Consider the following 16,160-nt stretch of genomic DNA (forward strand, 5'->3'; position numbering starts at 1 on the left):
TTAGAACAGAAAAGCAAATGAATCAGCATCTTGTCCAATACCATGATATTTGATTGGACAGAAAGGAATCGGAATTAAAGGAATTTCCCCTTTTACAAAATTATTTTATTTTAAAGTAAAATTAAATAAATTATTTTCTTAACATCAAAAAAAAATAAATAAAGTTATTTGAGATTAGTAGTATTGAAATTGATTAATTTAGAGCAAATGGATCTCTCTCTCTCTGTATTATACATGTCACTACTATATTTCGATATTAGCTTACAAACCCCATACTCGTACTGTCTCAATCCTGTCTCGCTGTCTCTCTCTCTCTCTCACCTCAATTTCACGAGCCCATCGATTGATTCCCCCCCTCTCTCTCTCTCTCTCTATCTCTCTCTCTCAACTTCAATTTCCACTTCAACTTCACACAAAGCCAAAAAGAAACTTGTCCCCAGCACAGCACAGCACTCCCCACCACCACTCTCATCATCCTCACCACCACCATATCTAATATCTCCAAAGCCGGCCTTCCATTCATTCACTCCTCTCTCTCTCTCTCTCCCTCCCTCTAACAAATCTACTAAAACAAACCCAGAATTTAATAATCCATTCCCTTGTTTTAAAGCTCTTGTTTAGTCAAATTCCACTCACAACCATGACTCGGCTCTTCCGATCCAAGTCTTGCGGAGTCGGTAGGACCACCGGTTCCATGTTTAACTCCTCCCCTCCGACTCCCTCTCTGTATATACCCAACCAAGGCCACGATGACGACGACAGCGAAGAAGAGGAAGAGGAAGAAGAAGAAGAAGAAGAAGAAGATGAGGAATACCTTGCTAACAACCCTGTTACGACGCCGTTTATAATCAGCCCCGAAAATAGGTACCGTCGTAATCAGCAGCATAATAACAATAATAATAATAATAATAATAATCATCATCATCATCATCATCCTCAGTTCCCTATAGTGGACATTTTGGTGGCGGTGCTGCGCAAGTCTCTCGTGACTTGCAGTGTGGAGAGAGGAGGGGAGGAAGATATGTCTTCCATGGATATCGGCTGGCCCACCGATGTCCGCCACGTCTCTCACGTGACTTTTGATCGCTTCAATGGCTTTCTTGGCTTGCCCCTTGAGCTCCAGCCCCAACTTCCTCCCAAGGTTCCCAGCGCCAGGTTACTCTTTCTTCTTCTTCTTCTTCTTCTTCTTCTTCTTCTTCTTCTTCTTCTTTTATTTCTATTTGGTGGTTGTTCAAGTTTACCTGTTTGATTCAATGTCTCAGAGACTCAGAATCTTCAGATTTACCGTGGAATTTTGGATCTGTGGCTTGTATTGACTTTTTTTTTTTTTTTGCCTGTCAAGGTTTGTTCAAGTACTAAATGGGTATTAATCAAATTTCTTTACCAACATAGTGAATGTGGGTGGTGATGAAAATTGATTGTCTCTTGCCAGAAGAGATCTACAAAATGAAGAAAAGCTTCTTTTTTTTTCTTTTTTTTTTCAGGGGAGGTCCAAGATGGTCTTGAACATTAATATAAAATTGGGTTCTTTTAGAGAATCATAAATGTAGTATGTGGAGGACACCTTCATCATCTTGGGAAAGCTTACGGCTTTCAACTAGAATTTAAATTTTGAGTTGTTGATTCATGCCTTAAGATTATACTAGTCATGTTGTTGACGATCAAGTTATATGCTTATGTTTTGCTTTCCATAGTAATTAAACAGTTTCAATCCTTTTCTTTTTTGGCAAAAATGTACATTCAATTAATTCAAAGAAACATAGTTTAGAAGAGGAGCAAAGGAGAGTAAAAGTTACTTGTTAGTGCTTCAAGAAGTATTTGAATCCCTTCTCAAAATCTGTGACAACCCAAGAGAACGAGTTAGGTAAGACATGCACAACTGATTCTTCCATGATAGTGAAGAAGACACAATCTTTTCAACCATTAAAGTTGTTTTATAAGTAGAATTTTGCACTTGGAAAGTAAGGACAGCTTTTTCCGTTACTGGTAAAAAGTCATTTGCATTTGTAAATTTTGATGTCCCTTTCTTTTTATCAGCGAGAGATAGAGAGCATGGGAGATCTTGAGTTCATATTGCCAATATAGCAAGAGAGCCTAATAAACTCATTTTGATGGACTAGGACTCTGTTCATGTAGAATAGCTTTTTTTTTTCATGATTCGCATGAACAATGGTTTCAACTTTCATGTAAGTAGTTCCTTTTTGTATTTAAGGAGGAGTGGCATAATAGCAAGGGGAATTGCGCTTCTACAGGCATCTTATTGTGCATTTTTGCAACTACTTAAACACATTCTGTTTGTCCAGAGTTTTTATTTCCCAAATTTTTCCAATTCAACTATAGTTTATAAAGTGATTGAATATGAGATGGGAATGTTTGTACTTGTATGTGCAATTCATTGAATGATATTGTGGATTCCAGAATTATACACAAATTTGAACAATTGGAGTAAAATTGGCCAGCCAAATAGTTTACTTAATGTTTATAGACGTGATTGTTGTTTGGTGTCAAACCATGTTGTTTCATGACTTCTTGGTGGTTAACCGTGGTCTTCAAATGGCTTCTATTGAAAAAAAATTATAGACAAGTAGGTAAGGAGGCTTCCATCTGTGTTGGAACTTGGAAGCCTTATGCGTCATGCCAAGAAACCACTACGCCATCAACTGTTTAATGCAAATTAAAGCATTATATTGTATATAGTAGGTTTTGACTAGTTGATGATAATGATTGTGATAATAGGTTTTGGCAGGTTGAAATATACATATATACATGCGTATGCTCTGACCCATATGATGTATGGATATTGCACTTCATGCAGCCACTCTGATTCTTGCCCCATACTCTGGCTGGCGAGCATACAAGACGTAATGTGGTTTTAATGTATATCTTTTGCATGGTCCTTAAAATAGGTTCGATTTCAAAGGTGAAAATGTTTCTCGGTTTATGTGTAGTTTGAGTAGGATAAAGTAATATGTGCTCCCAACTCGCCTTTCTCCCCCACTGGTTTTGTAGATCTTCTATTGAATTTATTTGCAATTCTGTAAGCATTGGCAGATTACGAGGGATTTTCCATGGTGTCTTTGGGTACTCCATTTTGTATTTTCTCATTTGCATTAATTGATTTGTGTAAGCCATCATTTGGTTCATTTATCTTCAACTTGCAGTAACTAATTATGTGTCCCAATTCTAGATTTTCTTATTGATTAGCTTCAACTTGCATTCATCCAGTGTAAGTGTTTTCGGAGTTTCTGCCAACTCAATGCAGTGTTCCTATGATCAAAGAGGAAACAGTGTGCCCATGATTCTTCTTATGATGCAACAGCGTTTGTACTCAGAAGGAGGCCTTCAAGTACGTTTTTTTGTTTATACTCAGTAACTTCTAATGTAGTTTCTCTTTTTAAGCTTGTTCAAACTGAGGGCTCTTTCATGTGTTGCTTGAAGGCAGAAGGAATCTTTCGAATAAATGCTGAGAACAGTCAAGAAGAGTATGTTCGGAACCAGCTGAACAAAGGTGTTGTGCCACATGGAATTGACGTTCACTGTTTGGCAGGGTTGATAAAGGTATCTATGCAAGTGGTTATTTGCTAAAAGGTTGTCCAGTTTGGATAACTGCCAAGTCACTGCAAGATGAATTAATAGTCATAATCTAAACACAATAAAGTTGGGTATCAGATGTATAGTTTATTTTATTATTACTTTGTTTAGTGGAACAGGGATGGATTATTTAAAAAATTGGTTCTTCATTACACTCTCTCCTTGAACTTTTGACTGCTAATACTCGAAGCCTTTAATTATTTTTTTTTTTTGAGAGAAATACTCTCTTTGAATCACGGATGAGGGGAATCGAGACTGCTAGAGTGAAGATGATAAGTTTCTTTATTATGAAGGGTTATATATATGATGAGGTCTGAAAAGAGATCCTATCCCTCCACCTGATGGATCATTAGCAAACAACTTCTATAGAAATGTATAATGAGTTTATGGCTTCAGTCATTCAGCTTTGATGTGCAATGATGTGCTTGTCTAAAGGGTCTAACTTCTGATGGATTCCAATTTTCTTCGGTTTACAATGATGATTAGTTTATATGTCACTAGTTGTAAGAATTACTGCATTTGGTGAGTTAGGAACCTACAAGCTGTTGGTATTGGTAGAAGAGTTGAGTGGAATGTGATTGATTCAAATGGATCGCACGACCTAAAGTTACTGTGTCTACCATATCAGTGTGTAATTAAGTAACAGATTGTGTGATGGGGACTCAAAAGGCATTGGATGACAACAAATTGAAGAATATAGGAATTTTATTCTATTTCTTTATTTGGATTATTTCTAGTTTTTAAATTATTTGTAGGATTTTATTTTTTTTAACTTTAATTTAATTAGGGTTTCCTATTCTGCCTACATATATGGCTTCATGTAATAGTTTAGAGTAGTAGATTATATGACTGAGTATTAAATAATTGATATGGAGAATTGTTTTGGGATTGTGATCCCTGATTTCTTCTTCTCTGCCGTTTCTTCATTCTTCTTCTTAGTTGTACATTATTGTGTGTTATTTCTTCCGGTATATAAGTACAATTTACATCTTTAGGTGCATCTTTCTTCTTTTATTAATTGTAAAACTCATTTTTCACGTCACATGTTATTTCTCACTTAAAATTTTTGATCAACATAAAAAATGAGTTCTTTTTAATATTTGGATCTTGAAATTTTGAAATGGCAGAAAGAGTAAGAGAAAGTAGACACAAGTCATGGTTCTGTTGAATTAAACTGAACACATGCAGAATAATTTTGTTGAGGCCACCACATTTCTATAGTCTTGGCTCCTGAATCAAGGCTTTGGTTTAGAAGTTACATAATGTTTATTCAGTTAATTAGTATTCCTGTCTGTTAGTGTTCTCAAACATTCATGGTTGACTTTATTTAACTGAAATTTTATGTTGTGCAGGCATGGTTCAGAGAACTTCCTGCGGGAGTTCTTGACTGTCTGACCCCAGAACAGGTGATGCACTGCAATGCAGAAGATGAGTGCACTCAACTTTTGAAGTTACTTCCTCCAACTGAAGCTGCGCTACTTGACTGGGCCATCAATCTGATGGCAGATGTTGTGCAGCATGAAAATCACAACAAGATGAATGCACGTAACATTGCTATGGTTTTTGCACCTAACATGACTCAGGTGCTTAATATTTCCCAATGTCAATTATTTTTTACCTGTTTTGTTAGTTCTGAATTCCTAGTTGGTTTGTCTAGTGCAATTTAACCTACTCAATTGGCTTTCGATGGGTCAACTCAGGTCATTGGAATGATCTTGTAACACCATTTGTCCATGGCATACTTAATTGAACTAGATAATCAGGAAAACATTGTGATGCTTCTTGATAGGTAGCCAAAGTAGGTAAAGCAGGCAGTGAAGGGCTTAAGATGATGTATTTTTATCACTGACACGTGTCGAACACCGACACAACACAACACTAGTTGGACATGCCCAAAAATGTCCTACTATTTTAGAAAGAGAAATTATACTTGGATACACTTCATACACTTGGGGAACTCGTTACTTATACATGAAATACATTACAAGTTTGAATAAAATAACTAAAATTCAATGATAGAAGAAAAATTACATAAATTTATATCTATTCTTCCTCTTTAGATTTTAAAAATTATTATCTTTGAATTAAATATTAATATGTGCAACATATAATAATTGCTTACTATCGATGTGTCTTTTTGGCAATCAACATCGCAATTCTTGTTGCTTGCAATTTAATGTTAGATGTGGCTTAAAATGACTTATTATTTCTATGATGCAGATGGCTGATCCTCTGACTGCATTGATTCACGCTGTCCAAGTTATGAACTTCCTGAAGACACTGATTATGAAAACCCTTCGAGAAAGAGAAGAATCACATGCACAGCCTAGATTGCTGCCATCATGCAGAGACTCTCCCAGGAACAAGGGAGATTCTCAATCATCAAACCCGAGCAGCGTGTTCTCACATGGCCAAACTCTCGATGGCCATGCCTCCAAAGGACCTCCCACTGGCAACATTTTTGGGAGCATCATTTTAGACAGATCAGAATCTGACTGCTTGGAGAAATTCCGGAGTTTTCAGGATGACAATGATGTTGCTGAAGACTGGTATGAATCCGTTTCATGTAGGAGCTCACCTGTTAGTGGCAAAAGGCGGAATTTAACAAATGGTTCAAGAGGCGAGTACAATGATGACAACAGGGAAGTTGAGGGCATATTTGATAAGCTGAGTCTGAAAAAAGGAGTGAGGAAACTTTGCAGGCACCCTGTATTCCAGTTGAGCAAGCCGGCGAAGAAGTCAGACAGCCTTGGGATTGTAGATAGTAGGGGACGAGGTGGAGAAGCTTGGGCATGAGATGTTTGTAATTTCACTATGCTTAATTAGTTATTTTATTTTCTAGATGCTTGTGAAAACATTGGTCTAGTATAGATGATGTGTGTGTGGTTTGGTTAATAATCTAGTTAGGGAGAAGTATTTGAAGTTGGGAAAAGAAAAAGAAAAAAAAAAAAAGTTTTTTCAGGTACTAACTGAAGAAGGGCTTAGATAGATGAACATAAACGATGTGTGAGGGTAGTGTTGTGCCTCACCTCTACTTTTTGTATGATTTGTTAAGCAACTAAAAGTTCATGCAACCATTTCAATAACAGTGTGGGAGATTTGTACATCTGCTCTGTTGGATGCATCCATGGACATACTACTTTTTTTTTTTCTTTATTTTTTTTTTAAACATGGACATTCTCTTGTTATTTGCTTTATTTTGAGGAAACTTGGAGGTTTTAGCATGGCTATTTTTTTTTTCTTCCTTTTTTTGTTTTAAATAATATTTGTCACCGGATGATTTTTTCTATCATTTTCTTTTTCCTGAATATGATTGATTTACTGTTTGTTGTTCGATTAAACATTAGATGTGAGACAAAAAAATGGTAAAATCAATCTAGTGTTAGGGGCTCTTTCTCTTGGGTAATTTTAGTCAGTTTAAATTTTAGAGAAGAAATTGAGAAAGTGAATTTTTTTTAATTTATTTTAATTGATTTATTCATAAATCCTAGATCTCTTTGAGAATGGAAAATTGAGCCGCAGAGTAGAGAAAATTTATATATTAGACGGTTCCCAACACCCAAATGATTGGGACAATTTTAAAATAAATATCTTAGATCTCATAAATCATTTAATCTTAGATCTCACTTATCATAAATCTTAGATCTTGTAAATTATTTACAAAAATGTTATAGGTCTCAAAAGTTTTACCAAAAGTTTTACCAAATGTCTCATTGTGGGACCCACATGGGAACATTTGATAAAACTTTTAGTAAAATATTTAAAATCTCTAACATTACTCAATTATTTAATCTTAAATCTATTTACTTATTTATCCAGCTGTCATCTATCTATTAACTTAATTTTTCCACGAGTTCCCACCTTTGTTGACTTTCTCGAGTTGGCAGTGAGGTAAAAAAAAATTTAAAAAAACCCTTAAAACTATAACAATTTTATTAATCATGTCATTATTTCTGTAAAAGATCAATCATTGGACCTAATGTCATAGCTCCGTATACATAGATTTATCATCAATAAACTCAATTATTATTATATTATATTAGTATATTATCCATGCTATACACGGGGTATAAATAAGTAATCAAAAATTAGTTTTAAAATTTAAATAATAATATAAAATTTATCTAAAACATGTAGTAAAAATAATTTATAATCAATTAAATTATTTTTATTTTTATAAAAGTTACACATAAGAAAAAGTTTTTATTCTAATGTCATTAATTATGTGTTATAAATTCTTAATAAAAAATACATGTCATAATTTAATTGGTAAACATATTAGAAAAAAATTAAAAAAGTTATATGTACGATAAGATATAAATACATTTTATTTTATAAATTTCATAATTTTAATTCAACATATGATAGTAGTAAATTACATTTGCTAATATACTATTATTTTATTTTATTTTATTTTGTAAAGCCTAAACAATTGTCTTCTCAAAATTATAAATTATTTTATATCATAACTCTTATGTGAAAATGGATTAGAATTGACGTGTGACAATAAAATCTTAACAACCACCATTTTAAAAAAAGAAAAAGAGAAAGAGAGAGGTGTAAAAAATATTTTTTTGGAAGAAACTAAGAAATGGAGAAGATTATGCCTGAAAGCAGTGAAAATGTTTTTTGTGTAAGTTTCTTTTTTTTAATAGTAAATTCCTGTTGAAAGAAAAATTAATTAGCTAGGGAAAGCATATATTGTCTTTATTATGGAAAAAATTCCTTAAATCATGTGTATTTTGAAATTTAAATTCCTAAATTATAAGTGAATTCAATAGATTCTTTGTTGATTATAATTTTAAATTTTATATTTCAATTTTTAGTAGCCAATTGATGTTTTTCTCTTTTTAAAAAATGACTAAGGCTTCGTTTGGGCAGTGGTTTGATTTTTTGATTTTTTTGGTTATTTTAGTCTAGGGCTAAAAAGTTTGGTTTAAGAAGTGGGTTGACTTTTTTGACTTTTTTGATTTTTTTGTGAGAGAAAGAATGTAATAATTATGGGTTAAATATGATATTTTGTCTTGTTAAATTAAAAAACTTATTTTGTTTTTTATGGTTATTTTAACCAAAAAAAACTCTAACCTCTCTTTCCAAACGAGCCCTAAAAATCAACATAATTGAATTAGAGTTTTGAAACTCCTAGAGCTCTTAGAAATTCCATTTCCCTATATATATATATATATATCATATTAGTGTCATTTCATAATTAAATTATAAATGATTTACGAGTGTGATGATTAGGTTGGAAAAAGAGAAGGAAAAAAAAGATAATAATTATTTATTGATTTTTTTTTGTTTGGTTATTAAAATAAATAAACATATATAAGTAAATTTTTTTTTTCTTTCTTCTCTTTTAAAAATTCAAATTCAAAATCTAAATCTAAATATTTCTTTGAATTATCCACCACTAGATCCAAATAAAAAATTATATAATAATCAACCGCTCGTCTTGCCAAATCGGTGCCCCTCACTAGGAAGAGTTGAAATCTTGATACAAGCACAACTCCTCTCCTGCCAAGGGCATTTCCAGCGACCATTATCAGATTAGTTATCCAAAGTTACACTTTGCCTCCGTTTGGCAAGGGCTTTTTCAGGCTTTTTTGGCTATTTTAGCCACAAAAAACAAAATAGGCTATTTTAGCCATAACAAACAAAACATCACATCCAACCTATAATCATTACATTCTTCTCTCACAAAAAAAGTCAAAAAAGCCAAAAAGTCAAAAAGCCCTTCCCAAACCAAGCTTTTTAGCCCAGGCTAAAATAGCCAAAAAGCCAACCCACTTCCCAAACGGAGGCTTTATTAGTTTAGCTAACCATTTATTTAATACACATTTCAACAGTACTCTCTACTTTAACTATTCCCTTTAAAATGTTAATAAATGCAAGCACAAGAAAAGAAAGACAGAGAGCTTCGTCTGTGATCGTGAGTAGGTCGGTGTTGATCGTCCTCGTTGCATTCTCGTCTACCGTCGATCATTACTCGTTTAGCATCGATTCTCCTCCTCCAGCGTTGATTTTCCTCCTTGGGCTCGATCGTCCTCCTCTAGTGTTGATTTTCCTGCTCCAGCTTGGCCCTCTTCTCTGGTATTGATCGTGAGTTGTCCGGCGTCGATCCTCCTCCTTTGGCTTCCTCCTCCTCCGGTGTCGATCGTAAGCAAAACTTAGAGTGCTCGAAAGAAACTAATAAAAAATTGAGAGGCTATTGAACAGTGCCTCGTCTTCCTTAGCGAGGTACTATAGCTGAAAATCAAAGTAACTAGCCACCGGTGAAGCTGTTGGAGATGAATTTTCTGCTTTTAGCTAGCTATAGTAACAAAAATAGAGGAATAGAGAGGTTTCTGGAGATGCTCTAAAGCTTTCAATGTGCCCAATAAAAAAAAAAGTTACATAATACTTCGACAGTCCAAAATACTTAACTATCCTAATCAGAAAAAATACACAAGTGCTAATACTTGAATATTATTTGATTTCAGTTTTCAAAATTCACTTTTTAAAAGATTCTATATTTTCATTTTTCGTATTTTTTTTCACTGAATTTTTTTAATATTTTAAGAATTTTTTTATTTTTAGACACACCTAACATAAATATACTTAAAAAGTATAACATTTATGAAAAATCTTTAAAAAATTTACTAAATACCAAAAATATAAATATATATATATATAAATTCAGTATATTTTTCATATTTTTGTATATTTGTTAATTTTTTAAAATATTATTTTTACAAATATCTTACTATTTAGATACATATAAGTAAAATGTATCTAAAAAAAATTTTACTTAAAATTTTTAAAAAACTAAATTTAAAACACTGAAACCAAATTACTATTATTTTTAATATTTTCGTTTTTCGGACCGACTACAATGTAATGAAGTGCGGTCTTCCTTCCTACGATGCCATTCAAAAAGAGAAAGTGCATTGATGATTTGACATAGATGTGAAATAAAATGAGAACTCTACACGCGAAGGAGAATCCTACATATTTTTTCTAGTTTTTACTCCCTCTCACACGCTTACGTTGTGTTTTAGAAAGTTGATAAAAAATTAATTTTTTAATTTTTTTAGTTTATTTTATCTTTTTATGAGTAAAAAAATGTGAGAAGTGATGTGATTCAAAATGAGTAAAAAGTTAAAAATTAGCTTTTTTTTTTTTCTCCCTTCCCAAAACACCCCTATGTCTCATTTTGTGAATTTTTTTTTCTTCTAGCATAACTGTCCAAAAAAATAGACAAAAACTTTTGAGCAGGAAATAAATTATTTCAAATAATGGTTGTGAAACCATGAAAATGATCTGCTTTGATTTGTGGTTTTTGGTACTTTACAGGAGTTGCTTTGTTTTACAAGCAAAGGGCACTAATTATGGGTTAGCCAGTCATGACACCAGGTGGTTGTGTTGCATTGCTCAAAACATAAGCAAAAGAACAAAATGAAAAGGTATATTGATCCCATATATAGCTGCTGGGAATTCTATATAGTCCACTTGGTTTTATTTTTCCATTCTAAGCAATTGGTTGTTGGCAGCACAGGTGATCTGTCAATCTGCTGGTATTTGCAATTTATTTATGAGTAATAATACATAAATAAAAAAATATGTACAAAAAAAAAATATATATATATATATATAATGATATGATAGACTTGTGAGCCTATCACTTTAAAAAAAATATTAAAATATATTTAAAATATTAAAATATATTTTTAATATCAAAATGGTTTTATTGCACTTTTCACCCTTAAAGTTTCATTCAAATTTTTACTTTGATTCCTCATCTTTTAATTATAACAATTAAAATTTTAGATTTCAACTTGTATTTCAATATAATCATCTTGACACTTATCATTAAAATTTTTGATGGAAAGTGCTCGCGTAAGAGCCACGTCAATACATTTTATAGCCATTAAAGAAAAAAAAATTTGTAACAAATTATATTTTTTACTTTCTAACTTTTACTCAAATTTTACAGTAGTCCTTAATATTTCAACTTCCACTAAAATTTCAAATAAAAGGATACACTGAAATATAGGTTGGACTTAATTATCATGATTAAAAAATAAATGATCAAAATAAAATTTGGATAAACGTTTAAAAATGAAAAGTGAAACAAAAATGAGTGAGCCTCCGTTTGGGAAGTGGGTTGGCTTTTTGGCTTTTTTGGCTATTTTAGCCTGGGCTAAAAAGTTTGGTTTGGGAAAGGCTTTTTGGCTTTTTGGCTTTTTTGGCTTTTTTTGTGAGAGAAGAATGTAATGATTATGGGTTGGATGTGATGTTTTGTTTGTTATGGCTAAAATAGCCTATTTTATTTTTTGTGGCTAAAATAGCCAAAAAAACCTGAAAACCATCTTGCCAAACAGAGGCTGAGATCACTAAAAAGAGGAATACTAATAGCTCTAAAGTAGTTTGGGTCTCACATGATAGGATATTTTGCTCGTGTTTTTTTTTTTTTTTTTTTTTTTTTGAATTTCTATCTCATTAGTGGTCCATTAGTGCTCCTAAATTAGTGGGATGAATCATTATTGAAAGTGAAATTTACCGTATCAAAATGGCTATTCCGATGAAAGATTATATATAAATTTTTTAAAACAATAACATTTTACTTTGTTTGTTCCATATTTTGTTTTCTTTCTATGAAGTTAGGCCAAGTTTGGCATGATTGAAAAAAGACAAAAAGTTAAAAAGTCACTATCCTATTTAAGTCACATCATCTTATTTAAGTCACATCACCTCTCTAACACATCACTTCAAACCCAACCCAAACCCAACCCATATTTCATAAAAAGTCAAAAAATACACTTATTTAGTCTTCCCAAACTAGGCCTATGGTCGCATTCCTCCAAAACCACAAACAACTAGTTTAATATAGAAATAAATAAGATGGCAATGGTGGTTACTATCAAGCCACGAATGAAAGATTAATGTTAGACATCAAAAAATTTATTAAAAATTCTATTAAATGTTAGTATGAGACTTATACAATGTGGGTCTCATATGGGTTCTACGTCCATGTGAAATATTTGATAAAATTTTTGAGGCCTCTAACATTTATGCAAATGAAATGTTACCTCCTGATTTAAATTGATATATGAAAATTGCTATAGGCTTCAAATTTTTACCAAACAAATGACTAAATGTCTCACATGGGTGTGGGGTCTACAAAATTGCAGACCTCACCCCATGTAAAATATTTAATCATTTATTTGATAAAAAATTTAATATTCCTACCATTATTCTTGATACATTAATGAGATATTGAAATCAAATATGAAAGGTGCGAAAAGATGGCCCCTTAATCTACATGGCTGTGTCAAACAGCGCCCTTGTCCTCGGTAATATCAACTAAATAAACATGAATCTAAAAATAAAAAATCAACTAATAAACGTGTGTAAATACGCTTTCACCGCCACTCCAATAAAGTCTACAATTTTCAACCGTTTATTATTTGTATATTTTGCAACAAAACTCCATCCTATTGCTGTAAATCTACTTTTTAAATGAAATTTTTTTTGTTGGTTCGGTAATGCTTATAAGTTTAGTCCTTATTGATAAAATTTTCATTGTGTGATAAATATGGAAGTTTATAGAATGTTTACTTGTTGTTTGATGTCTGTGTCAAACAGCGTCCTTGTCCTTGGTAATATTAATTAAATAAACATGAATTTAAAAAAAAAAAAAATCAACTAAATAAACGTGTGTAAATTCACTTTCATCACCACTCCAATAAAGTCTCTACAATTTTCAACCTTTTATTATTTGTATATTTTACAACAAAACTCCATTTTGCTGTAAATCTACTTTTACATGATTTTTTTTTTTTTGTTGTTGGTTGGGTAATGCATATAAGTTTAGTCCTTATTGATAAATTTTTCATTGATAAATATGTAAGTTTGTAGAACTTGTTGTTTGATGAGACGTGTCAAAGAAATTCTATATGCTATTTTTAGTGATATTATAATAAAAATTTATATAAAAATTTATTATCAGAATGATATAATCATAGCATTTTTATAATTAAATAACAATTTTATTGTTCCTTTATTTTAAAATAATAGATTCAAAACTCAATCACATCACTCTGTACAAATCTTTTACATAATTATTTTTTTATTTATATAACATTATTGTCTGTTTGAATATGGACTAATTAAACCAACTTCAAGCTAAGACTAGCTCTGGACTCCATTTATCAAGTCTAATATATACTCACATCAATGGTGAATGAAGAAACGGCAAAACATATTCAAGCGAAAAGTGGGTTGGTTTTTTAATTTTTTTGACTATTTTAATCTGAAATTAAAAAGCCTAGTTTGGAAAGAATTTTTAGCTTTTTTGACTTTTTTATGAGAGAAAAAATATAATGATTATGGGTTGAATGATATTTTGTCTTATTAGGTTAAAAAGTCTATTTTATTTTTTTATGACTATTTTAACTAAAAAATCCTCTACACTAACTTGCCAAACGGAGCTTCAAGAATCAAGCCAACATACCAAAACCAAGAGGAGAGAGAAATAGGTGAAAGCAATGGGATAGGATCATTTAGCATGTGTTTCGCATGTCAATCGCCATATTGGCAAGAATGAATCAAAAGTCAAATATTTAAACCCACCTCTCATAAACGCCAAGCACCAACAACATGATTCAAGTCAAATTCCTGAACGAAATTCTTTATTTCAAGGTTGTTTTTTCTGTGCTTAACACTGTTAATTAATGCATCGACAAATTATACTAATGATTTTTATAATTTAGAATTTGTGTCATTTTGATTCTTAATTTTTCAATTGTAACACATTTGACATTAAATTTTAAATTTTGTTCTAAATAAGAACAATTGAAGATATCATTACTCAATTTTAAGGGCAAAATCATCAATTTAATAAAATATAAACTAAATTTGACAAAAATAAATGTCAAAAAAATATTTTTAAATTTTTTAAAATTATTTTTACCCATCAAAGTTAAAATTATGGAAAATTAATAAATCTTTTACAGGCTTATTTATTTCACCAAATTAAATTTTATTATGCGTTTAGATGATGATCATATAATGAGTAGTTATTTTTAATTTTTATTTTTCTAAAAGTTAAATATGATAATAACTTTGATATCATTATTAAACGAATCCATTAAATCAAAAAATCCAAAACTAAAAATATTTTATATATTAAATATATCGATTATATATTAAAATTCTAACAACCACCCTAATCATCAACCAAACACATGATAAAATAAATAAATGTCTAAAAGATTTATTAATTTTAACAGTAGTGATTGGTACCACTAATTTGGTACCACTAAACCACTACTAATGAAGTGGAAAATAAAAAATAAAAAAAAGCATAGCAACACTGTGGCAGTGGGTAGGGCCCACTGCCACATCATTAATGCCACCACTAATTAGTGGTCGCAAGCATTTGTGTAATTTTAAATAATTTTATCTTTAATGGGTAGAAATAATTTTAAAAAATTCAAAAATATTCTTTTGACATTTGTTTTTGTCAAATTAGTTTATATTTTATCAAATTGACTATTTTGCCCTTAAAATTAAACAATGGTCTTCAATTGTCCTAATTTGGAACAAGATTCAAAATTCAGAGTTAAATGTGTTACAATTGAAAAGTAAGGAACCAAAGTGGCACGAACCCCAAACTATAAGAATTGTTAGTATAATTCACCCATAAATATATGTTAGTATTTTTTTTATATATATAATAAAGTACTAACCGTCCCTATAGTTTGGAACTCGTGTAACTTTGGTCCCTGACTTTTTAATTCTGACACATTTGACCCTAAATAAGAACAATTGAAGATTATTACTCAATTTCAATAACAATGTTGTTAATTTGATAAAATATAAACTAATTTGACAAAAATAAATGTCAAAAAAATATATTTTTAATTTTTTAAAATTATTTCTACCCACCAAAGATAAAGTTATGTACCATGAATTTTGAATATTGTTCCCAATAAAGAATATTAAAGATCATTGCTCAATTTCAATAACAAAGTCGTCAATTTGATAAAAATAAATATCAAAAAAATATTTTTGATTTTTTTAAAATTATATCTACCCATCAAAGATAAAATTATGTAAAATTGATAAATATTTTAAGATTTTATTTATTTATTTATTTTACCAAATTAATTTTTATTATGTTTTTAGATGATGATCATATAATGGGTGATTGTTAGGCTTTTAATATGTAATCGATATATTTAATACATGAAATATTTTTATTTTGGATTTTTTGATTTAATAGATTGGTTTAATAATAATATCAAAGTTATTGCCATATTTAACTTTTGAAAAAATAAAAACTAATTTAAGGAAAATAAAAACATAATCATCATCCAAATACATATGTAAAAGATTTATTAATTTTACATAATTTTATCTTTAGTGAGTAGAAATAATTTTTAAAAATTTAAAAATATTTTTTTGACATTTATTTTTGTTAAATTAATTTATATTTTATCAAATTAATGATTTTGCCATTAAAATTGAGTAATGTCATCTTTGATTGTCTTTATTTGGAATAAGATTCAAAATTTAAGATTAAATAT

At 30.6% G+C, this 16,160-nt stretch overlaps 1 protein-coding gene across 1 annotated transcript; it reads left to right on the forward strand.

Annotated features, from left to right (window-relative positions):
- Positions 1 to 205: 205 nt before the first annotated feature.
- On the forward strand, positions 206 to 6,697 carry ROPGAP3 (Rho GTPase activating protein with PAK-box/P21-Rho-binding domain-containing protein). The gene is made up of 5 exons (XM_028207364.2): positions 206 to 1,155; positions 3,226 to 3,346; positions 3,439 to 3,558; positions 4,944 to 5,174; positions 5,812 to 6,697. Exons 1-5 carry the CDS (start codon positions 641 to 643, stop codon positions 6,385 to 6,387), a joined length of 1,563 nt encoding a protein of 520 aa, XP_028063165.2. The 5' UTR covers positions 206 to 640; the 3' UTR covers positions 6,388 to 6,697.
- The last annotated feature ends 9,463 nt before the right edge of the window (positions 6,698 to 16,160 follow it).

The sequence above is a fragment of the Camellia sinensis genome, chromosome 2, assembly GCF_055761805.1.
Source record: "Camellia sinensis isolate YWXY chromosome 2, ASM5576180v1, whole genome shotgun sequence".
NCBI classification, from domain to species: Eukaryota; Viridiplantae; Streptophyta; class Magnoliopsida; order Ericales; family Theaceae; genus Camellia; species Camellia sinensis.

Coding starts and splice junctions, on each gene's coding strand:
- ROPGAP3 (XM_028207364.2), top strand. CDS start 641: ATGACTCGGCTCTTCCGATCCAAGTCTTGCGGAGTCGGTAGGACCACC. Junction 1,156..3,225: donor CCCAAGGTTCCCAGCGCCAG/GTTACTCTTTCT, acceptor GCATTCATCCAG/TGTAAGTGTTTTCGGAGTTT. Junction 3,347..3,438: donor ACTCAGAAGGAGGCCTTCAA/GTACGTTTTTTT, acceptor TGTTGCTTGAAG/GCAGAAGGAATCTTTCGAAT.